This window comes from Schistocerca serialis, chromosome 5 (genome assembly GCF_023864345.2).
Source record: "Schistocerca serialis cubense isolate TAMUIC-IGC-003099 chromosome 5, iqSchSeri2.2, whole genome shotgun sequence".
Classification (NCBI taxonomy): Eukaryota; Metazoa; Arthropoda; class Insecta; order Orthoptera; family Acrididae; genus Schistocerca; species Schistocerca serialis.
In genome coordinates this window covers 360793280-360819539 of record NC_064642.1, presented here as the reverse complement: position 1 = coordinate 360819539, position 26260 = coordinate 360793280, and the positions used below count along the sequence as shown (strand labels likewise).

Below are 26260 nucleotides of genomic sequence, written 5' to 3'. Positions count from 1 at the left end.
TTACAGCCGAGGTTGTCATATTTATTTAAACAGCGGGTATCCATGCTCGTTCGTCCGCGAAATCTGTCAAAAGTATGTTTAACGTGCCACGTGGACTATAATTTCTTAGACTGATTTCAACTGCAAAACGAGAAAATAGAGTTTCGAACTGCAACAAGGGATTCGAGGAACAACTCCAAGCGATCTTTGTATGGGTGTTTAGAAAACGTCTGGCCATACTAATAACATCGATGTCGGCAGAGACAAAATACAATATCAATGAGAGTCAGCTAAGCAGCCGAATCCCTCGCTTTAGATATAAGGTCACAGAAGCGACGGGTACATCTACTTTAGGGAGAGTTGTTGGCAGGCCTCCAGCAGGCACTGAATGGCCCCCAGGCGCATGCCTTCTGAGAAGAGCCGGCCGCTGGACGCTTCCTGATTCAAGATAACGACTCAGTCCACATCAGAGATCGCCCAGTGGGCACACTACCGAAGGCGAGGAGCTCGCCTAGTCCACACGCACGGCGGCAACTGCGCGGTCTACTTTTAACGTAACAACGTAAAACCAGGCTGTGTCAAATCTGGATCGCACTCTGACGTACAAGCAGCGCTGCGAGAATATGAGAATGAAGGTGAAGTCCAGGATTAATATCCTTTGCAAGGATTACTGGTAGTTCTTAGGGCCCTCGACCACAAATCCTGGAAACGACGGCGCTATTAACATGTTACAGTGCTGCAGAGTATGAGTTGCCCAGTATGATACAAATCCATATCCACAAAAATAGTTGACAAAGTGCTAAACGAAACATGTAGGCTTATTAGAGGTTATTTGAAACTTACACCCCTTTCAGCGACTGAACCCGGAACGTGCGCCTCGAAATATATACTGAAGAGCCATAGAAAGTGGCACACCTGCCTAATATCGTGTAGAGCCCCCGTGAGCACGCAGAAGTGCCGCAACACGATGTGGCATTGAACTCTACTAATGTCTGAACTAGTGCTGGAGGGAATTGACACCATGAAATTTGCAGGGCTGTCCATAAATTCGTAACAGTACGAGGGGGTGGAGATCTCTTCTGAACAGCACGTTGCAAGGCATCCCCGAAGTGCTCAGAAATATTCATGTCTGGGGTGTTTGGTGGGCAGCGGAAGTGTTTAAACTCAGAAGAGTGTTCCTTGTGACACTCTGTAGCAATTATGGACGTGTGGGGTATAGCATTGTCATGTGGAATTTCCCAAGTCCGTCGGAATGCACAATGGACATGAATGGATGCAGGTGATCAGACAGGATGAGAACGTACGTGTCACATGTCAGAATCGTATCTAGATGTATCAGGTGTCCCATATCACTCCAACTGCACACGCCCCACAACATTACAGAGCCTCCACCAGCTTGAACAGTCCCCTGCTGACATACAGGGTCCCTGTATTTATGAGTTTGTCTCCATAGCCGTACACGAAATCAAATGTTCAAATGTGTGGCACACTACTTAACCTAAATTATCCTAACGACAAACACACACACACACACACCCATGCCCGAGGGAGGACTCGAACCTTCGTTGGGATCAGCCGCACAGTCCATGACTGCAGCGCCCTAGACCGCTCGGCTAATCCCGCGCGGCTACCCGTACGCGACTGTCCGCTCGATACAATTTGAAAGGAGACTCGTCCGGTCAGGCAACATGTTTCCAGTCATCAACAGCCCAGTGTCGGTGTCGACAGGCTCAGGCGAGGCGTAAAGCTTTGTGTCGTGCAGTCATCAAGGGTACACAAGTGGGCCTTCGACTCCGAAAACCCATATCGATGATGCTTCGTTGAATGATTCACACGCTGACACTTGTTGATGGCCCAGCACTGAAATCTGCAGCAATTTGCGGAAGGGTTTGCACTTCTGTCACTTTGAATGATTCTCTTCAGTCGTCGTTGGTCCCGTTCTTGCAGGATCTTTTTCTGGCCGCAGCGATGTTGAAGATTTGATGTTTTCCCAGATTCCTGATATTCAGGGTACACTCGTGAAATGGTCGTACGGAAAAATTCCCACTTCATCGCTATCTTGGAGATGCTGTGTCCCATCGCTCGTGCGCCGACTATAGCACCACGTTGAAGCTCACTTGAATGTTGATAGCCTGCCATTGTAGCAGCAGTAACCGATGAAACAATTGCGCCAGACACTTGTTGTTTTAGTAGACGTTGCCGCCCACAGCTCCGTATTCTGCCTATTTCCATGTCTCTGTATTTGAATACGCATGCCTATACTTGTTTCTTTGGCGCTTCAGTGTATTACGTTTAATATATTAAGTGACTTTGAAACAACCAATCAAACAGTAAGTTACATATTATTACGGCAGGCCAAGTTACTTTCATTGAATGCTCCAATACATTTCAAAGCGACGCAGATACAAGGCAGTATTTTTCAACATAGTTATCAAGTTTCTGTATAGAATGATAGGAACGTTCAATCAATCGTTCAGTTCCTCGAAGATATAAATCTCCTCCTTGGTCACGGAGCCATTCCAGAATCGCTATGTGAACGTCCTTATCGTTGGAAATCCTCTCCCCCCCCCCCCCTCCCCACTACCCCTCCCTGCAGATATTCTTTAAGGTTGCCGATTCCCTGGACACTGTCGTCCTTGGCCGATGCCGATGACTTTCCCTGCCAGAAACATTCATGTTTGTGCTGCCTTGGTGAAACTACTGGCACGATTTAACAACAGCTGGCCGCGACAGCGTGTTTTTGGTCCATACACCGCCAGAATTTCACGACTAATCTGAGCGTCATTTAGACGTTTTGCCCGAAAGAGCCGCTCTGTCAAACTTTGGAGTACGTTTCCAGTTACCGCACAATTTTACTCCCACATTGTGACGCGCTTGTTATCCGTAACGCAGTGTAATTGCGTCTTCATGAAACCCAGGACGTGTACTCTCTTCTGACAAATTGCCACTCAAGTTGCACAATGCTCTTAGCTTCAGACGACATGAATTACTTTCCGAAGTCCTTACGTAATTTCCTCCTTTTGTGTTAAGTGATGCATCATTACTGGGGCAAGATACATCATGTTGATACGAGGTATTTTATGCTAAGTCGAAAACTTGTACTCTAGCTGTTGAAAATTACTGGTATGCTTTCTACGGAAAACTTGGCAAAATACTATAGAAAACAAGAGAAAAGCGACATCGACGGTATACAACAATTATTTTCTGTGGATCTACAGTTACAAAGTAATAACTATAGTTCAGTACAAAGCTACAGACTCACGATGAGCCACTTTTCCAGTATAATTAGCCAGTCACCGGCAGTAACAACAGCGAGGGGCAGAGACCACATGACAGAGAGTGTTTATTTCGCAAGGCTACGCCCATAGTAAAACTAGTTCTAAATTGCCGCCCGTAAATGGGAGGCTGATGAGCTGTAATAGTCATAGGAAGGGTTCGTGCGGGCACAGACGGGCGTACCGTTGTGGACGCTTTACTTTTTGTGCTGATTTGATAGCTGTACGACGGTGGACGCTGCTCGTGGTTATACGACGCAGCGCCACGACGCGTACATTTTTGCTGCCGGCCATTATAGGCAAGTAGGGCCACAAATTACTAGTGCTCGCAGGTGGGCCACATCGGATGAGGTTCTTACATCTCCACTGACGAACACTTTATTATTGTGCCCATTCCCATAGTAGGTGTCAGCGAGGTGGGTGAGAGGGGAGGGGGGGGGGGTAGCAAGAGAGGTCACTTGCCTCCCCCCCCCCTCCCTACGCGGGCACCCGTTCAGCTCGAATGGAATCTAGACTTCAGAGTTTTGATCTTCTGAGTGGGCAAGCAACCATCAATTTTCTGGGATACAATAGGTTATAAGGTCATCTAAAAAATTCAGTTCTTAGGGAATGACATGTCTCGAAACTGAACAATTTAGACGCTGAGAACCATAATCGGACACCGTCGTTAACTCACATTTAAGTGAATATCAGAGAAACCGGCGAGACAGCTTTTCGTGAATGTTCATACATACAATGTGGGCCTACAGGACAGATAAGCCTGACTCATCGTAAGATCAACAGATGTCAGAATCATGAATACAAACTACAATAGCATAATCGACGATGATGTGCTTTAGGTCATTATAGTTCTCAGCGCCACCATTCATTAATGTCAGAAATGGTAGTTTTAGAGTCTACCCCTCCCTCCAATCTATCCATCTTCTCAGTGATCACAGGCCCTGTAGACCACGCGCTGCATCAACGATCTGGTTCCACCGCCTTCTATCTCTCGCAGACTCTCTCCACCCTGCGAAAATTCCTAATGCTGCGATGTCCTTCTCTATGTCATCTTTCCACCTTGTACGAGGTTGGCCCAATGGTCTTGTTGCCTGGAGAGTTCCTTCAAATGGTTTCTTCGTGATCCTGTTGTTTTCCATTCTGGCCACGTGTCCAGCCCATTGCAGTCTCCTACTTTTTGATTTCTGGATGATAGTGGGTTGCTACATTAACTGATAAATTTCAATATTCCTTCGAATTCTCCATGCGCCGTTCTTCAACACAGGTCCCCAGCTTTTTCTCATTAGTTTTCTTTCGAAAACATTCAGTTTTTCTCTTTCATTCTTTGTAAGAGTCCAGCTTTCTGAACCGTATAGTACTATGGGGCAGATAATAGTGTTGTATATCTTCATCTTTGTGGTGATTGACAAAGCTTTACTTTTGAGTGGGTTGCTTAGTGAGTATAGACATCTTGACCCTGAGGCTATCCTTTCATTTATATCCATTGTTATGATATTTTTACTGTTGAAACGTGATCCAAGGTATTTAAACTGGAGAACTTTTCTGAATTTAGAATGTTGATCAATTTCAAAGTAAGGATTTGGGTTTATGACTCGACCTATTTCCATATTTCGGTTTCCTCTTGGTTAATCAAAAGCCCGATTTTGCTGGCACTGTGCCTGAGAGGTCTGTACATGTCTTTCAGTTCTTCTTCAGTTTCACTCAGCAACACTATATCATCTGCATAAGCCAGGAGGTTTACTTCACTGTGTTCGAATCGGAGACCATTGTATAGATGTAAATTACTCTCCCGAACCACTTTCTCTAATGCAAGGTTGAAGAGGACACATGAAAGAACGTCTCCCCTTCGTAAGCCTGTTTTAATTGGAAAGGTGGGGGATATGGATGTAGTATGTTTAATGGTTTTACCCCTCCCTCCCCTGGAAATTTTTTTTCGAATGCCCGTGTTACCTCCCACATTTGATGTCTAGAACGCGTAGTTCTTAGCGTACGTCATCTTATGTGCATCAAAAAGCGAATAAGGTCCTTAGACGTCTGCAAGTCTGCATGTATCCATTTAGTCCATTGCTGTCAGACGTAAATGAAGATTTTATTTGAGCTACAAGAAGGGATAATCATTGGCTTTCGGGCCGAAAGGATCCATATTTATGAAAGAGAATTAGACTGTTCATTGGCATCTGTGGTGAAGTACATCGTCGGTGGATTAATGGCTTAAATGAGCGTCTGGTGGATTATCTCTTTTCTGTCACTATGCTCTTCAGCCTGATGAGACAGGATGAGTACGTACGTGTCATCTGTCAGTCTGCGTTCCGACAAGCGAAACTAATCTCTTGTGTTTAGCGCCATGATTCAGAAGCGAGGTTTGGCACACATCTCTCTTTCTCTTTTTCTCTCTCTCTCTCTCTCTCTCTCTCTCTCTGTCTCTTTGTCTTTCTCCCCCGTTGAAGCGGATCCTACATTTGAGCGGGGGACATTGGATCATTCTGAAGAATTTTAGACATCTGTTCACTCAAATCGCCAGGGAAGACCTATTACTTCTGAGTAAGGAATGTGACTGTCTACGGCTGAGCACAATAGCCCGTGCTAATAGCCGACCGATTTGAAGGACCACGTTAAATGAGGAGTGTACTAGAGTCAATAACAATAGCGCCACAACATAGGACATGGCAGTAAAATTTCACCGTATAACAGAGTAAAGATTGTCAGGGTTTCGTTTGAAGAGAATTCTGAACACGTTTAACGAATTATTTTGCGGCCTGTTTCGCCAGATGTGACGTAATATATCATCTTTGACATACTCGCGAAACAGAAGTTTCTATTCATGTGTCACATTCTCTGTTTGCAACAATAAAGATACTAGGAAAGGCTATCTAGACGACACAGACTGAGATACCTTTGAAGCGTTTCGCCGACAGACTCATGACAAGCCAAGTTGCTACATGGGCCTGGACAAGGAGGTTTTATACGACATTAGGAGCGTATTCCATAAATTTTGGCTCTTCAGCGTAAATGAAATGACAAACAATATCGATAGCAAACTAACTTCACACTTCACGCAGATGCTACTAAATTGTTTTCCAATAGACGACGTTCTGAAGAGATTGACATGAAATTCTGGAATACCTCCTGAGAATCTACGCTTCGCACGCAGTCGAACCCAAGTCGGTGCAAGAAGACTAATTTAAATGCACGAAAAATTCTGTTTTCATTTAACTATAATGTTGGTAGTTCAGCATTCACCTGGGTTGTATGTGTAAGTTAAGTCGTTATAAACACTGGAACGAGCAACTGAAAGAAAAAGAGAGGTAAAAAGCGAGAATTCTTAGAACACTTCGCTGCTCGGTAACTTTCTTGTAAATCTTTTCTCAGTTATTGTCAGACAGCTTGGAATGCTTGCGGTACGAAACTGAAAACGTCCAGGGAAGAGTTACGTTTCGGGTCGGGTTTGTTTAGTCGGCACGAAAGCGCCACACAAATCCCCACTGAACTTTGAGGAAGCCACAACAAGAACGACGCAAGGATATGCGTCTGAGATTTATATTATTATCCCGAGAAATACCTCAAGGGAAGAGCTCAAAACAAAGCAGTTGCTTCTAGCGATTGTGAACCCGAATAAGATATTGCATTCTAAGTACCTTCGAGTGAATTATATTTATTTCTAAGTGGAAACAACAGTAAATCCTATGGCATAGTTACAGATCCATTCACAAATCAAGTTCATAGAAGAATCACAGTAAAAGTGTTTACGAACCAGAAGGACGCCCTGTTGCATTACTTATTCGGTGGTGCTAAAAATTTTAAACTGTCACTTAACGTAAACGTCTATTTTGGTAATAGTTTGTGCTTGTGACAAATTTCAAGTTAAATTTCAACCTCTCCCCCCTCCCAGATTCCTCCATCTGATGAGATGAGTTACCTCTCAAGCTGATGAAATGCAAGAATATGCAATGTCTATGATGAGGATGCTAAATAAATTAGTGGTGTGCTAAGAAATAACGCTTGCACGAGCACTATTACAGGATTAAGACACTGAGCAAAAAAAATCATGGGATAGCTATATGCACATATGCATATATCCAAATGGTGGCAGTATCACGTACACGAGGTACAAACGGCCAGGGCACTGGCGGAGTTGACATTTGTGCTTAGGTGATTCATGTGAAAAGGTTTCCGACGAGATTATGACCGCATGACGGAAATTAACAGACTTTGCTTTCGGAGTTGTACACTACTGGCCATTAAAATTGCTACACCACGAAGATGACGTACTACAGACGCGAGATTTAACCGACAGGAAGAACATGCTGTGATATGCAAATGATTAGCTTTTCAGACCATTCACACAAGGTTGGCGCCGGTGGCGACACCTAAAACGTGCTGACATGAGGAAAGTTTCCAACCGATTTCTCATACACAAACAGTAGTTGACCGGCATTGCCTGGTGAAACGTTGTTGTGATACCTCATGTAAGGAGGAGAAATACATACTATCACGTTTCCGACTTTGATAAAGGTCTGATTGTAGCCTAACGCGATTGCGGTTTATCGTATCGCGACATTGCTGCTCGCGTTGGTCGAGATCCAATGACTGTTAGCAGGATATGGAATCGGTGGGTTCAGGAGGGTAATACGGAAAGCCGTGCTGGATCCCAACGGCCTCGTATCACTAGAAGTCGAGATGACAGGCATCTTATCCGCATGGCTGTAGCGGATCGTGCAGCCACGTATCGATCTCTGAGTCAACAGATGGCGACGTTTGCAAGTCAACAACCATCTGCACGAACAGTTCGACGATGTTTGCAGCTGCATGGACTATCAGCTCGGAGACCATGGATGCGGTTACCCTTGACGCTACATCACAGACAGGAGCGCCTGCGATGGTGTACGAACCTGGATGCACGAATGGCGAAACGTCATTTTTTCGGATGAATCCAGGTTCTGTTTACAGCATCATGATGGTCGCATCCGTGTTTGGCGACATCGCGGTGAACGCACATTGGAAGCGTGTATTCGTCGTCGCCATACTGGCGCATCACCAGGCGTGATGGTATGGGGTGCCATTGGTTACACGTCTCGGTCACCTCTTGTTCGCATTGACGGCACTTTGAACAGTGGACGTTACATTTCAGATGTGTTACGACCCGTGGCTCTACCCTTCATTCTATCCCTGTGAAACCTTACATTTCAGCAGGATAATGCACGACCGTATGTTGCAGGTTCTGTATGGGCCTTTCTGGATGCAGAAAATGTTCGACTGCAGCCCTGGCCAGCACATTCTCCAGATCTCTCACCAACTGAAAACGTCTGGTCAATGGTGGCCGAGCAACTGGCTCGTCACAGTACGCCAGTCACTACTCTTGATGAACTGTGGTATCGTGTTGAAGCTGCATGTGCAGCTGTACCTGTACACGCCATCCAAGCTTCGTTTGACTCAATGCCCAGGCGTATCAGGGCCGTTATTACGGCCAGAGGTGGTTGTTCTTGGTACTGATTTCACTAGATCTATGCACCCAAACTGCGTGAAAATGTAATCACATGTCAGTTAGAGCTGCACTCATGGGACATTCCAGTTTGGAAATGTTTAGGGAATTGAATATTGCTAGATACTCAGTGTCAAGATTGTGCCGAGAATACCAAATTTCGTGTATTAGCTCTCACCACGAACAACGCAGTGGCCGACGGCCTTCAGTTAACGATCGAGAGCAACGGGTCTGTGTAGAATTGTCACTGCGTGAAATCAATGTGGGACGTACGGCGAATATACCTGTTAAGACACTACGGGGAAATTTGCCGTTAATGGGCTATGGCAGCAGACGACCAACGCGAGTGCCTCTGCTAACAGCTCGACATCGCCTGCAGCGCATCGCCTGATCTCGTGACCGTATCGGTTGGGCCTTAGACTACTGAAAAACCGTGGCCTGGAGATGAGTCCCGATTTCAGTTGGTAAGAGCTGATGGATCCCACGGAGCCGTGGACCCAAGTTGATAACAGGGAAGTGTGCCAGATAGTAGTGGCTACACAATGGTGTAGGTATTGTCTACGATGAATGGACTGGATCCTCTGGTCCAAATAACCCTATCATTGTCTGGTAATTTTCACGTTCGGCTACTTGTAGACCATTTGCAGCCAAACAACAATGGATTTTTTATGGATGACAGTGCACCATATCACCATGCAACTGTTGTTTGCAAATGGTTTGAAGGACATTGTGGACAATTCGAGCGAATGATTTGACCAGCCAGATCGTCTGACAGAGCCCAACGAACATTTATGGGACATAGTTGTGAGGTCCGTTTGAGCACAGTATCCTGCACCGGCAGCTCTTCCGTAAAAATGGACGGCTGTTGTGGCTGCCAGGCTCAACATTTCTGCAGGGGCTTCAACAGCTTGTTGACGCCATGCCACGTCGAGCCACTATGCTGGGTAGAAGGAGGTCCGACACGATGTTAGTAGGTATGCTACGACTTTTGGCACAGTACAAATTGCGATGGGAAATTGTTAGCCTCGACTTTGGACACAGTCATAATTCGCCTTCTTAGTGATATATATTGTGGAAAGAGAGACAGAGTTTTCTTCAGCTTCAAGGATTGGGTTGAAACTCAACGATTCGAAGCACTTACGAGGTGTAACTGGCTGAAATCACATATAATGGCATTCCCGAGGCATATGAAACCTCTCATGTTACGATATCTCAAATTTTTTCTTGCGAGTTGGTAACTAAGTAGAAAAAAAAAGACTCCAACATGAAGGCGCTGAAGCAGTTGTTGTCTTCGGTTTTCTCTATACCCTATGCTGAACAATACTGACAACAGATTCTTCTACTGTGCTCATTAAAATTGTTGGTGGAGTATTCATGCGTGGTTAACTGTAGAGAAGACTTACTCATCCCGTCACATCCGGAAGCAAGAGGTCTCAATCCTGTGGGCGCTGTATCCCGCGACCGTCGTAACTTTAAAACGGGCCTAGCTGCCTGCAAGGAGCTCCGGCGCGTGCTAAAAGCCACTCTGCGGACACAGGTCACGCCACAGCCGGCGCCTTTTATTTTGATAGCCCGAATCGTTCGCCTTAAATCCGGCCGTATTTATGGCTCGTAAAACTGAAAGCAGCCGCCTTCACTAGGAGCACCAAAGGACGCTTGGCCTCCAATCTTCCCCTAGAGATGCTCGGAGCATCTCTCGCAGCAACAGCTAGTTTAGTGAGAATCGGGTAGTACCGAGTGGAGTTCTGTTACAGAGCTTAATTTGTAATGACAACGATGTAAGTCAGCAGCCTGAAAGTTGACATAGACACCAGCATACTACACAGTGTGTTCGGTTTATCTGAAGACATTGAAATATCTCGAAAACAACGCATTGGATACAAAAAAATTATAATTAATATTTGTCCGTCTTGGGTGGGGGAAGGGTGGGGAGGGGGGGCGAGGGACGGTGTGCGGGGATGGGAAGCATCCAATGGTACCAAACTCAACCCATACCCCACCCCGTATGTGGGGGCGGGCTGGAGGGAGGTCTACCTTGAAATCTTAAATGCGAACCCCCATTTTTTAATTACAAATTCGGATTCCACGGAAAAATTCTAAGTTTTACCTGAAATATTTTTTTTCAGTTACGCGACAGATAGCCGCTTTAATCGGAAAAATCAAAATGTGTAGAAAATCGTATGACGGTGCGAGGGCAGGAGGGACGATTATTTCACACCTATTAAACGGACTGCACTGCCTGTCATCGTAAGTCGCAGTTCGCGCTACACGGCCACAGTGGCGTTTTGTCGGAGGAATACAACGTCGAGAATAGAGTTTCTTATTAAAAATTATGAAATTATTGCCCTAGCCTCGCAGCGTGGAGGTGGTGCTGGGAGAGCTGGCTCACAAAAGACAACGGCATACCGAGTCCATCTGAATCGTGTATACAGGCTGTTCGGTTTATCAGAAGGCACTGAACTATATCGAAAACTACACGTCGGATAGAAATAATTTATAGTTTAAAATTTTAATTTATAGTTTAAAATTTGTTCGTCTTGGAGGGGCACATCCAACGATATCGAACTCGACCGCCCACCCCAGCTCGTGTGTAGGAGCGGGGCAGCAACTTTTTCATTGTAGAATTGGACAAAAATGAATAAGTTTCTTCTGAAACCTTTTTTTTCCTTTCGCGACTGATGACGCTGTAGTCAGGAAAATGAAAATGGGTAAAAAATCGTACGTTTCAAAACGCTATCCAATGATGGTGAGAGGATACGGAACAAAAAAGGTCTAATAAACTTACGTCTGGAAATACATGGCTTCCCTGATAGAGACCATTTATTCAGTCATACATTGTTACAGAGACTGCGATCTAATACGCGATGTATCGTGCAGCCACAGTTACAGTATGTGCTGAAAATGGTTTCCATGTGCCTCAGTGCGCTCCTGTATGCGCAGTAGCGTGTTATGTGTCACACGTTCACACTGGCCAAGCTGCATGCGAACAGTGTCAAAGGCAGCATGAATATGCTCCTCCAATGTCTAAACATCTGGAATGAATGATGATGATGACGGGTTTGAGGGGCGCTCAACTACGGGTCATCAGTGCCCGTACAAAGTCCCAATGTTCACACAGTCCAATGTTCACACAGTCCAATGTTCACACAGTCCAATGTTCACACAGTCCAATGTTCACACAGTCCAATGTTCACACAGTCCAATGTTCACACAGTCCAATGTTCACACAGTCCAATGTACACACAGTCCAATCTAGCCACTGGCACAATAATGATGATGATGAAATGACGAGAGCAACACAAACACCCAGTCCCCGGGCAGAGAAATTCCCCAACCTGCCGGGAATTGAGCCCAGGACACCATGAGCCAGAGCGAGCAGAGACACTCGCCTAGGCCGTCTGCTGCCATATCTCATTAACGCCAAATTTCCCCGCACTGTCTTAACGGATGTGTTCGTCGTACGTCCGACATTGATTTCTGCGGTTATTTCACGCAGTGTTGCTTATCTGGCACCACTGACAACTCTACACAAACGCCGCTGCTTTCAGTCGCTAAGTGAAGGCTGTCAGCCATTACGTTGTGTATGGTGAGAGGGAAAGCCTGTAATTTGGTATTCTCGGCACATTCTTGACACTGTGGATCTTTGAATACCGAATTCGCAAACGATTTTCGAAATGGAATGTCCCATGGGTCTAGGTCCAACTACTATTCCTCGGCGAAAGTCTTAATTCCTGTCGTGTGGCCAAAATCACGTTTGAAACCTTTTAACAAGAATCAACTGAGTCCAAGTGACAGCTCCATCAATGCACTGCCCTTTTGTACCTTGTGTACGCGGTGTTACCGCCAGCGGTATATGTGCATATTGCCTCAGTATAAATACTGTGAGGATAAGAACCAAACGTTGGTGTGATAACGTGGGGAGAGGGTTGGGTTGGATTGTTTGGGGGAAGAGACCAAACAGCAAGGTCATCGGTCTCATCGGATCAGGGAAGGACAGAGAAGGAAGTCGGCCGTGCCCTTTCAAAGGAACCATCCCGGCATTCGCCTGGAGCGATTCAGGGAAATCACGGAAAACCTAAATCAGGATGGCCAGACGCAGGATTGAACCGTCGTCCTCCCGAATGCGAGTCCAGTGTGCTAACCACTGCGCCACCTCGCTCGGTAAACGTGGGGAGAAAAAAGGTCTATAGGAGGAGATGGGCAAAGGGGGAAGGAGAAGATGGACAGAGGGAGAAGGAAAGGATGGACAGAAGGATAAGAACAAACGGGCACGGAGAGTCGGGAGGAGGAGATGGACACAGAGAGGGGCGGGGGGGGGGGGGGGGGAGGGAGGGAATGGAAGTGTTGAATAGGGAGATGGCTTGTAGGAGATATGGACGTAGAGGATGTGAAGGAGAAGATGAACAGAGAGAAAGAGAAGAAGGAGAATGACTAATAGAAGATTGGAATAATTACATATACGGGCAATGCTGAGTATTTTAATAAAGCAACATGTGGCCAAGACAGTCTCTTATAATCTCTTCGTATTCCTATTTCTAGACGAGCGAGGGATCTATGGACGAATTTGTCTGTGCGGACACCGTCGCACAAACACTAGTTGTCGGAATGGGCGGCTGCGTGCGCACGTCACCTCACGTCACGTGACGGCCGAAATGGGCGGTAGAGCCCCTCGCTGCTGCACTACCGCGGGCCCGCGCGCCGCTGTTTCGCCCGGGTGACAATGGCGTGACGTCACCGGCGGGACCACCCGCGGCGCCTCACGGCCGACCCGCCGCTTATCCCCGCCCACGCCTACGCGCGGAGCCGCACCGCACCAGGGGCACGCCCTCGCCACAACTGAGGCGAAGGACGCGGCCGCCGCCGTCCGTCCGAGGCGCCACCTGCAGGCGCTGCCTTGCGATATGACTTACAAACACTACCAAGCAGAAAGTATCCGCACACCCATTAGTGATCATAAATAGGGGTACGTCCACAGTTCGCCTTTGTGACGGCTTGAACTCTACTCGAGACTCTTTGAATGTGATGTCTGAAAGTCTGTGGAGGAATGACAAACCATTTTTCTTCGCTCTACAGCCAAAATCAAGGAGGGTAATGACGCTAATCGCTTGTAACTCATCCCAACGGCGTTCTATTGGGTTCAGGTCGGAATTCTGGGAGGCCGGGCCAATTCAGGAATGTTACGAGGGCTATTCGGAAACTAAGGTCCGACCGGGCACGAAATGGAAACCACAGTGAATATCTGATGAAGCTTTGCACAGATGTGTTAGACCGTGTCTCTAGTGTGCCCATCGATCACATCACAGCGCACAATAATCACGTAACGATACCTAGAAAATAGTGTCTCCCACAAGTATGAGGACCTGGTGAGACATATTGCCTGATGCCAAGCAGCCCATATAAAGTAACTGTCATTCGTTTCCTTCTTCATGACAATTCTCAACCGCACTCCGCAGGGACAATGGAGACGCACCTACAACGTTTTCGATGGGAGGCGTTTGATCACTCACAATAAAGGCCGTAACTGGACTCTCCTGAGTTTAGTATCTGCTCACGGAAACCGCTGGCTATGAAAACATCACTTTGACACAGACAACGAGTTGCAGACTACCGTAGAGAAGCTCCTTTACTGCAAAGTCTGAGGCTGCTAATTTTATTATTAATATTGCTATCGTCTTTGGAGGAGGAATTAGAAATAAGGAACAAATATGCGATGGGCCTGCTGTTCGTCAATCAGTTTCAGAATTCACTCCTGTCCTCTCAAGCAAACACTTCCTCTACCTGACACACAGTGCGAAAACATTCCTGGTGGCTAAAAGGTTAACAACGTACAAGTCATTAATTATAAAATATATATAAAACGTCGAGGTACCATTGGCATATGTTATATGTATTCTTTAATCGCTGAAAAAATGTATACATACTTTCATTTATTTTTACGTGAAGGTTAGCTGGTTATCCATTTGTAACGCTTCAGTAAACACCCTCTATTTTTGTTACTGATATATTGTTTACCTCGAAATAGTGAACAAAATAGTCTGTACAGTTAGATGAACGTGTATAATTTTTAAACAGAATAAGAGTGCCTGCAATGATAATACAAACATATACTCCTACTGGAGCATGTCAACATTTATGAGAAAAGATTCTACTATCCTTTATTCATTACAGTCATGTAGATTTGTTATTTTGACTTACTGTGTTCGCTGGAGGAAATTGTCGGAATGGCATTTAGTATATGTCGTCATAAACACAGAAAACCGCCACAGAGGCAGTGTTCGTCACACATGTTGCGGAAAACTGCACAAGAATGACAACGAGCAGCTACGTTGCTTAAAATGTGTGTACAGCTATAAGGGTGACATCAAAATTACTCACATTCCACAAGCACACTGACGTATGTTTCTTAATGCAGCGCGTTAGGACATTTCACTTATTTCACAGTCACTGCCAGTCATCCAAGTATACATGTTTTTTCTCTGTGCCTACAGCTGGAGAGTCAAGTTAACCTACAATAAGCACTTCTAGAAAGAAAGCAATACAATCACTGCATTATTTGATATACTTACGCCGACTTAGTGTTCCTGATATTGACTGTGGAAACGATTAGCATTTTGGAATATTTCCTTTTAAGAAAAAATGTATTAATTTAAATTTATCATCACCCATATTGAAATAAATTTACATTTATTAGTTTCGTACGCTGGAATGGGGAAAAACAATATTAGTTTGTCTAACACACGCGGCGGAATACAGATGGAGCTACACCACCGTCGTAGCAGTTGTTACGTCAAGCAAAAATTCAGTTCAGTTTCCTGACCCTTCAAATCTAAAGAAGCAGGGTTTAGTCCGCAATCGGTCTTTTCTTTCTTTCTGTCATTATAGTCTGTTAATGTGAAAATTCTACACCTGTATCTACTTACTATCCTGTGTCACTGCCATTTATTTCCTTTCCTGACCCACTCGCAAATAGAGCGATGTATCTTATTTTATCTTCGAGATTCTTTCGCAAAATGTATGTTGGCAGCAATAGAATCGATCTGCAGTCAATTTCAGATGCTGGTTCTCTAAATTTTCTCAACAGTGTTTCTCGAAACGAACGTCGCCTTTACCTTCAGGGATTCCTATTTGAGTTCCCGAAAATCCGTTGCGTGTTGTTCGAACCTACTGATAACAAAGCTAACAGCTCGCCTCTGAATTTGCATCGGTGTCTTCCTTTAATGCGACCTAGTGCGGATCCCAAACACCCGAGCAGTACTCAAGAATAAGTCGCACTACAGCGTCCTATATGTGGCCTCCTTTACAGACGAACCACGCTCCACGCTTTCCCAAAATTCTCCCAGTAAACCGAATGTCAAGCTTTCCCTATCACAATGCTCATATGTTCGTTCCATTTCATACCGTATGGCACCTTGATACCTAGACATTTAGTCGAAGTGACTGTGTCAAGCAGGACACTACTAATGCTGCATCCGAACATTACGAGTTTGTTTTTCAAAAATGGCTCTGAGCACTATGGGACTTAGAACTACTTAAACTTAACTAACCTAAGGACATCACACAACACCCAGTCATCACGAGGCAGAGAAAATCCCTGACCCCGCCGGGAATCGAACCCGGGCGTGGGAAGCGAGAACGCTACCGCACGACCACGAGCTGCGGACGAGTTTGTTTTTCTACTCATCCGAATTAATTTACATTTTTGTACATTTAGAGCTAGCTGCGAGTCATCACATCAACTAGAAATTTTGTTTAAGTCATCTTTTATCCTCCTACAGTCACTTGACTGCAACACCTTCCCGTACACAACAGCATCATCAGCAAACAAGCTTTTAAACTGTTCTGTTGGTCTGTCTAGGTGGTACTTCGAGACTTGCACAGATATTCAGTTCTCTATCCAGTACTTTTGAAAGAATTCTCGAAGGACGTACGAAGAATATTTTAATATTAATTTAGATATACTTTCATTAATGTTGACTGAATTGGGAATATCCCGAATGTATACCAACGTCAATTTATCATTTCTTATTGTATTAATAGTAGGATTTTTACAGTATACGACCAGTGTGTACCCCCCCCCCCCCCCCCTGTGTTACGTGTTCGTCGTTTTCGTACAATCTTGTTAAATCTTATTTTGTCTCGAACCAGCCCTTTGTTACTCCTATGTTACGCAGTAACAAGGTACATCTTAAGTAATATCTGCACCATTAACTGTCAAAACCAATTGTAATGTGGCATTTCCTGTGATAAGATGGCTGTATGGACAAGTTCTGAAAGCCAGTAAGTTTAAAAAGAAAATAAAAAAGAAAATCAGCTAACAACCGCAGATAGCTGTCCACCCGATCCGCCAGATCATTTACGTATATAGAAAATAATAGCGGTTCTATCACACTTCCCTCGGGCACTCTTGACGACACTGTCGCCGTCGTTCTGAGTCTACAATAAACTGCAGGTCCCCGAATAATTGGCAGGTAAATGATTTTAAGGGTTGGGGAAGGCAACGATAAAATATTTCGAACAGGGAGAAGCTTTCGCGTTGGGGACAGCTTTGCCTGATCTACATCTATATTCTGCAATTCACAGTGAGGTGCATGACAGAGGGTACATCCCTCTATACCAGTTATTAGAGTTTCTTCCCATTCCATTCTCGTCCGGAGCGCGGGAAGAATAATTGTTTGAATACGTCTGTGCGTGCAGTAATTATTCTAACCTTTTCCTGGCGATTCCTATGTGAGCGAAACGTAGGGGATTGTAGTATATTCCTAGAGTCATCAATTAAAGCAGGTTAGACTTTCTCGGATAGTTTACGTCTATCTTCGAGAGTCTTCCAGTTCCGTTCCTCCAGTATCTGTGACACTCTCCCACGGATCTGTGATTCGTGCTGCACTTCTCTGTAGACGTTCAATATCCCCCGTTAGTTCTGTTCGGTACGGATCCCACACTCTTTGGCAATATTCTAGAAACTGCCGCAGGAGTCATTTGTAAGCAATTCCTGATTGCACTTCCCCACTATTCTACCAATAAACCGAAGTCTACCACCTGCTTTATCCGTGATTGAACCTTTGTTATCATTCCGTTTCATATTCCCACAAAGTATACCCAAGTATTTGCACGAGTTGGCCGATTCCAGCATTAACTCATTGATATTATAGTCCTACATACTACGTTTTTTTCTTTTTGTGAAGTGCACAACTTTACATTTCTGAATATATGAAGCTAGTTGCCCATCTTTGTACCCCTTTGAAATCTTATCGAGGTATGGCTGAATATTTATGCAGATTCTTTCAGATAGTACTTCATCACAGACATCTGCAAAAAGTCTGAGGTTACCATTAACGTTGTCAGCAAGGTCATTACTATACAATATGAACAGCAAGAGTCCCAAACACTTCCCGCGGGTATACCAGAAGTTACTTCTACATCTGACTATGACACTCTAACCAAGGTAACAGGCTGAGTCCTCCCTACGAAAAAGTCTTCCATAAAGTTGCAAATTTCACTTGACATCCCGTATGATTTTAGTTTTGATAGTAATCGTAGATATGGTGCTGAGTCAAATGCTTTTCGGAAATCAAGAAATAGTGCATCTATCTGACAGCGTTGACCCGAAGCTTTCGATATGTCATGTGTGAATGAAACTGATACTGAGAGTAAAACATCGAATCGCTTCTGCAGAGTTTGCAGTTAGCTGCTTGGCATTTTCCTCTATTTCGGCACAACACTGAATGTATCTTCGGAAGCCTTTTGGCCGGCGTGCAGTTTTTGACGGCAGGGGTGTGTGCGACGGTGTACGGACATTTGCCACGTCGGACATTTGCCACGATTTTACCTGCTCCGAAAGAGTCGGGTCCCTTGTCGTCTCCCCCTCCTCCTCCTCCTCCTCTTCCTCCTCCTCCTCATCATCATCATCAGTTACTGAGCTTTTCCGCTGGTTTACTTAACATAGAAGCAGAATCTCTCTGCATTTTCCGCCACATTACTAGAGAGAATTTCATTGCGGAAACTATTAAATGCATCTCGCATTGAAATCCGAACCAAATTTCGAGCCTCAGTAAATCTTCGCCAGTCTTGGAGATTTTGCGTTCGTCTAAATTATACTTGCCTTTTTCGGTGCTCCTGCAGCAGCTTTCTGTCCTGTTTTGTGTACCATGGGGGATCAGTTCCGTCTCTTATTAATTTATTTGGTATGAACCTCTCGAGTGCTGTTGATACTATTTCTTTGAACTTAAGCCAGATATGGTTTTCACTTACATAGTTTGGAAGGATTGGAGACTGTCTCCTAGAAAGAAGTCAACCGAATTTTTAGCTGCTTTTATAAATATATATATTTCGTGTTTAGTTTTGGTGAATTTCTTTGTTACGGAATTGAGCCTCGCTACGACTGTGTGTTCACTAATCCCTGTATCCGTCGTGATGTTCAGGATTATTTGTGGCTAAGAGGTCAAGTGTGTTTTCGTAACCATTTGCAATTTGAATGGCCTCGTGAACTAATTGTTCAAAATAATTTTTAAAAAAGCATTAGAACAATTACGGAAGTTGTTTTCTATCTACAATAGGGTCTGAAAATGTATTTTTGTTAACATACAGAAGGTAGATTGAAGTCACTGCCAAGTATAATTGTATGAGTAGGGTACCTATTTGTGATGATACTCTAGTTTTCTTTTAACTGTTCAGCAATTGTTTCATCTGAGACCGGGGGTCGGTAAAAGGAGCCAGTTATTAATTTAATCCGGTTGTAGAATATAGCCTCTGCCCATACTAAGTCACAGGAGCTACCTGCTTCAATGTCGTTTGTGAACTGGAACACACATTACATTATTTTTCCTTAAGTTCTGCTTCTTGTTTCTGTTGTAGTGCAGATCATTACAATTAGGGCTTTTCCCTCCTGTATTACTTCATTTCCTTATTTCTAACATTTTAAAATTGTACGTCGACTTTAGATGACATATCAGACATAGATGTTCTTATCTCCATTTAGTGAACGTATTTTCAGTCATGTTTTGAATACTGTCCCGCTACACGTGTTTCACCGCAAGGGATATCGCATTTTAGAGAGTAAATTAATATGGAGTATGTCGTTCTTCTTTTCAAACATTCAATTACCAGTTTCTTCTTTCCTTATTGTCTTTTGGGCATGCAGTTGTAGTAATTAAAGTAGGCACAAATGCAGTGATCAAGAAGAAATGATTAGCGTACATTCGCATTCTCTTTACATCGTTCCTTTCTTGTTGCTCCCATGGCGATGGACTGTTTCTATCGCAATCAGTAAGCGTGAAACGAAGCTATCGTAGGGAGACAGAGGGATTTATATTATACTTGGCAGAACTAATTACATACTGACATAACCGTCGGTATTGCTTTCGTTTGCCAAAAGTTGTGAATATTTCGATTTCGGAAAAGAAGCCCTGTATTTGGCCAAGATGTCGAAGAAGAAGGTCCCTTACGTACTGGTTGTATCGAGTAAGATGTGGATACGACGGTTTGAAAGCGGACAGAAGTAGCACGAGGAAGGACGGCCCTTACCTGAGGGATCGTTACCTGGCGAAGGAGCAAGTGTGGCAAACGTCCGGCGTGGCAAACGTCCGGCGTGGCAAATATCCGGCATTCGTGTGCGACAGATAGCAAGAGGGGACCCGCGCGGCTGTCCCCACTTCGAGGCCAGGTCGGCGCGCGTCATTGGCGGGGGCTGATGTCAGTCAGCGTTACGTAACAGCCGGCAGGCGCCCGCGGCTCCATTCATGAGCTGGCCCAGTCAGCGGCGGGCGCCCGTCCAGCAAGCTACTGTGAGCCGTGCCCAGCCTGCCTACAACTACAGCCGAGAGAGGGTTACGGTCTCGAAATCCCGCCAACCATGAGATTACACACGGAACTCAAGCTCTGGCTGAAAGCGAATCAGTCGTTTCCTTTTCAGAGGCACCTGGGCATTTACCTTGCAAAGCTATTTAGAGAAACCACGGAAAACGAAAACTAGATGGCCTGACGGGGATTTGAACTACAGCCATCCCCCTCCTCTCCCACCTGAAAACACGACGAGTGGTTCATGATCGCTTTGAGCTCTCCACTAGCTTAGCCTAACGTTGTAAATGGCAGGTTATTCTCACACGGTTTTCTACCGACTGTTGAAGAACCATTACACGGATTGTTTACAATAACTATCGGCACAAACTCACTCTCTGACAGCAAAGTTACTACGAATGCAAAAACAAAACAACCACTGAAATATCGCAGGGTCTCAAACGTGTATGTCTCCTTCACTAAATTTCGCTAGATCTCCATCAGAGCGAGCGATCACCGTTGTTTTGTGCTCTTCATAAGATTTACATGACAAAGTTCGTAAATTAACGCAGAAAAATTACTGTAACACTGTTTTCTGAGGAATCCATACTGATTGTTTACATTCTGTGCAGGAAAAACTCACTCCCTGATATTAAAGGTACTGCGTTTGCACGAACAAAATAACCACTGAAATTTTGCAGTGTCTCAAAAATGTATTTGTTCTTTACGAAACGTCCCTAGATTCCTCTTCAATGGACGGCGAGCGATTCGTCAATGTTTTCTCCTCTTCACTACGTGTACATCACGAACTTCGTAAATTAATGTCGAAAAATGATTGTAACACAGCTTCTTTAACGACTGCTGACGTTCACTACTGGCTACTAACTCTCTGTCAATAAAGTTACTGCACTGCTTAAACAAGGCAGTTACTGAAATTTCTAAGTGTCTCAAGAAACTTCAGGAAAGGTCCTGTAATTCCATCTTGTGTGATGGAATGGGGAGTCGCCTGCTCTAAGACCTGAAGAAAATAGATACTAACAGCCGTAATTTTATTCAATAATTTTATTTAGCTGTCGGGTTCGGTGGCTCACTGGCACGATCTTCAGGGTCCTATACACGACACTACGTAAGTCACCCAGTCGTTTGTGTTATTATAGAGACTTCTATATCCAACTGGTTTCCGTACACAGCTAGAACTCCTCCATAGATGTGGACTCTCTGCACCTCCAACAACAACTCTGATTGGTAATGAGGCACCGAAATAAAATTATTAAATAAAGTTACCGCTGTTGATATATTTTCTTCAGGTATGTAGGAAAGACCCTTTTTCTTGGAAAGAATGAATTCTCACAGAACTCTAGGTCCACTGTTTTTTTTAGTAACATCGAAGCTTACCACAAATAACAGTAGTGCTACGCTATTGACACTGAATACTGAAACGAAAATTGAAATCGATAATTCTGTTGAAGTGCTGAACGTCAGCGCCAGCGGGGTGTTTCCACACTAAGTTACACAATTGTTAGTTGCTGCCGTCCTGAAAGGACCGTTCTAAAACGTATAAATCGACAAAACAAGTGCAATACTGCACAAAAGAGAACGGCAACCCTCGCAGTACGTTTTCGGTGTGGATCATGAATTTCTGGTATCAAATGATAAAATACCTCGAAGTATATAATCTATATGCGTCCAATAATGATATGCAATTACCAGGAAGTCCATTTCCAAGTGCATTATGTCAGCTGCTCTCGATCACAGCTAAATAAGAAGCGAAAACTAAGTTTAACAAGTGTCGTGGTGAATTTATGCTGCCCAGTTGAAGTTAAATCGCACGAATATTAACCGAATAAGGTTTATAAGAAAGTAATTGTCAGAGGACTAGAAATGCAACAAGAAATATAGGAAGGGTTACAAGAGATATTATAGTACAAGTTGAGTGACGGTACACACTTCCGAGCCAAAAAATGTGCTCATCTCTCGTTTTTTGATGAATGGTTGAGATATACTCTAAATCCATAACAATTTTGTCTCCAGTGTATTAAAGGAATTGATGGATATACCAAGTCATTGTCACTGTTAGTAAAAATGCTACTTCTGGAGTCTATTTCGGTTACATAATGTGGCATTTTTTGTCGATTTGTTCTTATTTTTACGGTCCTGATTTTCGTTTCAAAATATCTTAATACTTGCACTTTTAGTACGACGAGCAAGAGGATTGTGAGGACGTAGTTTAGAAAGCTGTTATTACATCTACTTATCTCCAACAAAGACGGCATTTTCCTGCTTAGCGAGGGTCAAATGTAAACAAAACTGGAAAATTTATGATTTAATGAAATATTCAGTGTAGAAATACAACAACAACTGACTAAAAATAACATTTACTTTTGCAGTTAGAGACTGAGTGACACAGTCAATCAAATGACGGCGAGCATTTTTAGTTTAAATGTGGTCAAAGGCGTCAGCACGCAACATAGAGATGAGAAAGAACACATTCCTGGCCTGTATCACAGAGGAGACGCAATGTGTGTTGGAAAAAACCGCGGAAGTGTCAAAGTAGGGTAGAGAATGGATTATGTACCGGCGTCTGCATGTGCCGCAATGTAAATCTTTTAGAACCGTGTTACAGTCTAAAATAAATCTGTCAGAGATTGTTTATAAAAGACTTCTTATGAAATATTTGACGTATTTTGTAAGTTACAGTGTGGTCATAGATTTTATAAAAGGAATTATTATTGGCTTTTCCTTCTTAACATTACTGGAATTAAATAAAGATAATTTTACACCAGAGGCGTTTTGCTTTTATTTACAAAGCATCTTCTGTGGTCATTCTGCCAGTTTGGTTGTTTTAAATTAAAACCAACAATTTGTTTATAAAGTTGGTGTGCGATTTAATTACGGTCTTCATGTGTCTTGTTTACATATTCTCCAGTATTTTGGAGAATTTGTAAACAAGAGGCTGAAATACCGTAAGCAAATTGCCACATCTACTTTATAAACAAAATACTGGTTGGAATCTAAAATAACGAAAAATGCACAAACATTTATATCCAATTTGAAACGCGACTGGTGTAAAATTCTCTTTGATTAATGGCAGTCAGCTTAAGACGGAGAAACGAATAATAATTGATTTTGACAGCTGCTGCAGTAAATGCCCATGCAAACGAACATTATTTTATAAAATATTTGTCGCAGATCTTTGATAGTGTAGCAGAGGTCTTATGTACGAGCTGTGTGGAATTTTTCTCTTATTTTTCACAGCACTAAGTGAACATAAATATTAACTATGTTGGACAGGTTTATTATGTTGAATTAGAAACTTAAATGAAAGGGAAAAACGGGTGTTGCTACTAAATTTGCACCGTGTTCTCCGCAAAAACGTTCAACTTAGCAAAGTCCTGCCACATGACAGTGGCTTTCTAAGGTTTGTGATAAGGTATGTAAATTCACACTCGGAAAGTTGGGTGCTACGTTAAGTTAAATGCTTCGTCAGCCAACTTTGGGGTACAGGGGCATAAAGAAAACCGCTAATGAACGAATTAGTGTGATTTTGTGCGGTAAGCTGCCGGATTTATGCTTGGATGACTTCAAAACTGGAGGTTTAGAGCGGAAGCTCTCAATACATGACGTCGAGAGGAGCTGACAAGTGGAGACGGTTTTTTTTTTTTTTTTGCAGTGTCAGGCAATTGGGAAGCTGCAGAGAGTGCCAGAGCGCCGCCTGTCGCCTGTCACAACAGTTTGGGAAAGACAGAGTGGCGGCCTTTTTGTCGTTTTCTTGTCCTCCGCGGAGGAGGGCCGGGAGAGTCTTCCATAAAGAAAGCACCGCGCCTCGCCTCGGTGTGGCGTGGATCGTGGGTGGTCCCGGCCGCCGCCGCAAGCGTGTCACGCTCGCCAGTCGCCAGGAAACTGGCGTCCCCGCGCATCGGCACTTGCGCACACGTGCAGGGCAGTGCGCGAGATTTAAACAGCGCAGCCCGGCTCCGCCAGTGGCGGCGGCCGCGAGACGTCCTTGTGTATGTGTGCCGCGCGCCAGCTGTTGGCAGCACGGGTCAGCGGCCCTCTCCCTATAACCCGTTACCCCACCGCGCGCACGCGCAACTACTGTGCCACTGGCGCTCTGCGCTTACCTTGTCGACCTGGGCGAGCGCGACTGCGGCGTCGGTCCAGCTAGGCCTGACGAGCAGGTCCGGATCCGTCGGCGGCTTCGAGGAGGACGAAGAAGAGGACGCCCTCCGGGACGAGGTCGTCGTCGTAGTCGCGGTCGTCGTGGTCGCCGCCGCGCTCACCATGTCGGTGCGGAGGGGCAGGCAGCTCGGCCGTCCGCTTCAGCAGCCACTGCACGCCGCCAGCCTCCAGTATCCACATTTAGGCGGGTGGTGGCGGCGCTCCGCACTCGACAACACTCTCTGCCGTCACACGCGCCCTCGCGCCGGGGGGCAGGCGTCCCAACAGAAACGCGACCCGCTGGCTCGCGCGACGGTTGCTCCCTGAAGCCGGCACCGTGACTGACTACGATCGCCGCGGGCGCGGCACCGCACTACCTCTCAAACGACGCGCACTGTCGCAAGCACTGAGAAGAACGTCCGCTACGCGCTTTTCGGTCCGGACTGATGCGCGTTCGCCTGCGACTTCCTTCTGGTATACTCCGCTCTCTGCCGCTCCTCGCTCCGCAGCTCGGCGGCGGCCGACGGCGGCCGGAGATGGCCGAGCGCTGGGATTGGCTGGCGCCGCGGCCGTTGCCTGGCAACCTGCGCCGAGGCCGCCCCCTCCCCTCCCCGCGGCGCCCCACTCTCCTCCAGCTCCCCGCCGCCGCCCGCGCCAGCGCCCGCGCCGCTGGACCACACACGTGGTGGCGGGACAGAGAAATCTGGCCCCGAGGCGGGCGTCACGGAGCGCGCTCACAAAAACCTCCCGGCCGGGGGAGAGAGAGAGAGAAAGAGAGAGAGGGAGAGACCGCGGCCAGCGGTACCCGCTCGCTCGTGACTGGCCCAAATGGCACTGCCATTAGTGCAGCAAATAGCTGCTCCCACCGGCTACTACGCATGTTGGCGCGTACCTACCGCTGCTTTTGCCGTACACGTGTCCTTCCTTCCTCCCTCCACCCCCCTCTCGAAATTACGACCACCTAGTCGCGAGCCAGGCTATTGTGCACCTGACGGCTTCCGACGCTGTCTTGCGAAGTCACCGCTCCGCTTTTGAAACGGACGCCGCTGTCGTGGGTGGTTCCACGGACCACCTGGCAGAGGTGGACATGTCAATTGTTCGCCGGCTGCCGTCCGAGGACGACCATTGATAAACGACAAGCTTAAACCGGCAATAGAAATGTCCCGAACGCGGCGCGCGAAACACTTGTCCGAGGCCTTTTCTTGCCTTTTTGCGAGGAGTAAAGTCTTTCTCGAAGCAAAGCGTACACTATTTGCCATTCTGTGCGATAAACAGATTAACACAACTAATGCAGGTTGATTCTTGCAGAGATGACAATGCCACTTTTTAGAATGTTACTTATTTTCATAAACAGCGCCGTTATCAGTTTCGAACCGACAGGTTCATCATCAGACGGCCTGTTCACGTTAAGATACATTTTTGTTGTAGTATACATTAGCTTGCACTTTTTATACTCCCATATGGTAAAAATTCCTTGGAGTGGGCAATACATTACGATAAAAAGTTTCTAAAATCGAGGTAAGCCTGTTCCATTTCTCTAATCGTCTTTCATCAGCAAAGATCACCCCACAGTTCGGTCCTCTTGGCACAGTCAGAT

General features: G+C 45.2%; 1 protein-coding gene across 1 annotated transcript in view; it reads right to left on the bottom strand.

Moving 5' to 3' along the window:
• The window catches only part of LOC126481688 (protein patched), a 156650-nt gene extending 131530 nt beyond the window's left edge, over window positions 1-25120 (bottom strand). The window contains exon 1 of the mRNA XM_050105629.1: window positions 24627-25120. Within this exon, the coding sequence (XP_049961586.1) occupies window positions 24627-24788 (162 nt within the window). The 5' untranslated portion in view covers window positions 24789-25120. The remainder of the gene's footprint in view (window positions 1-24626) is intronic.
• Window positions 25121-26260: the final 1140 nt, after the last annotated feature.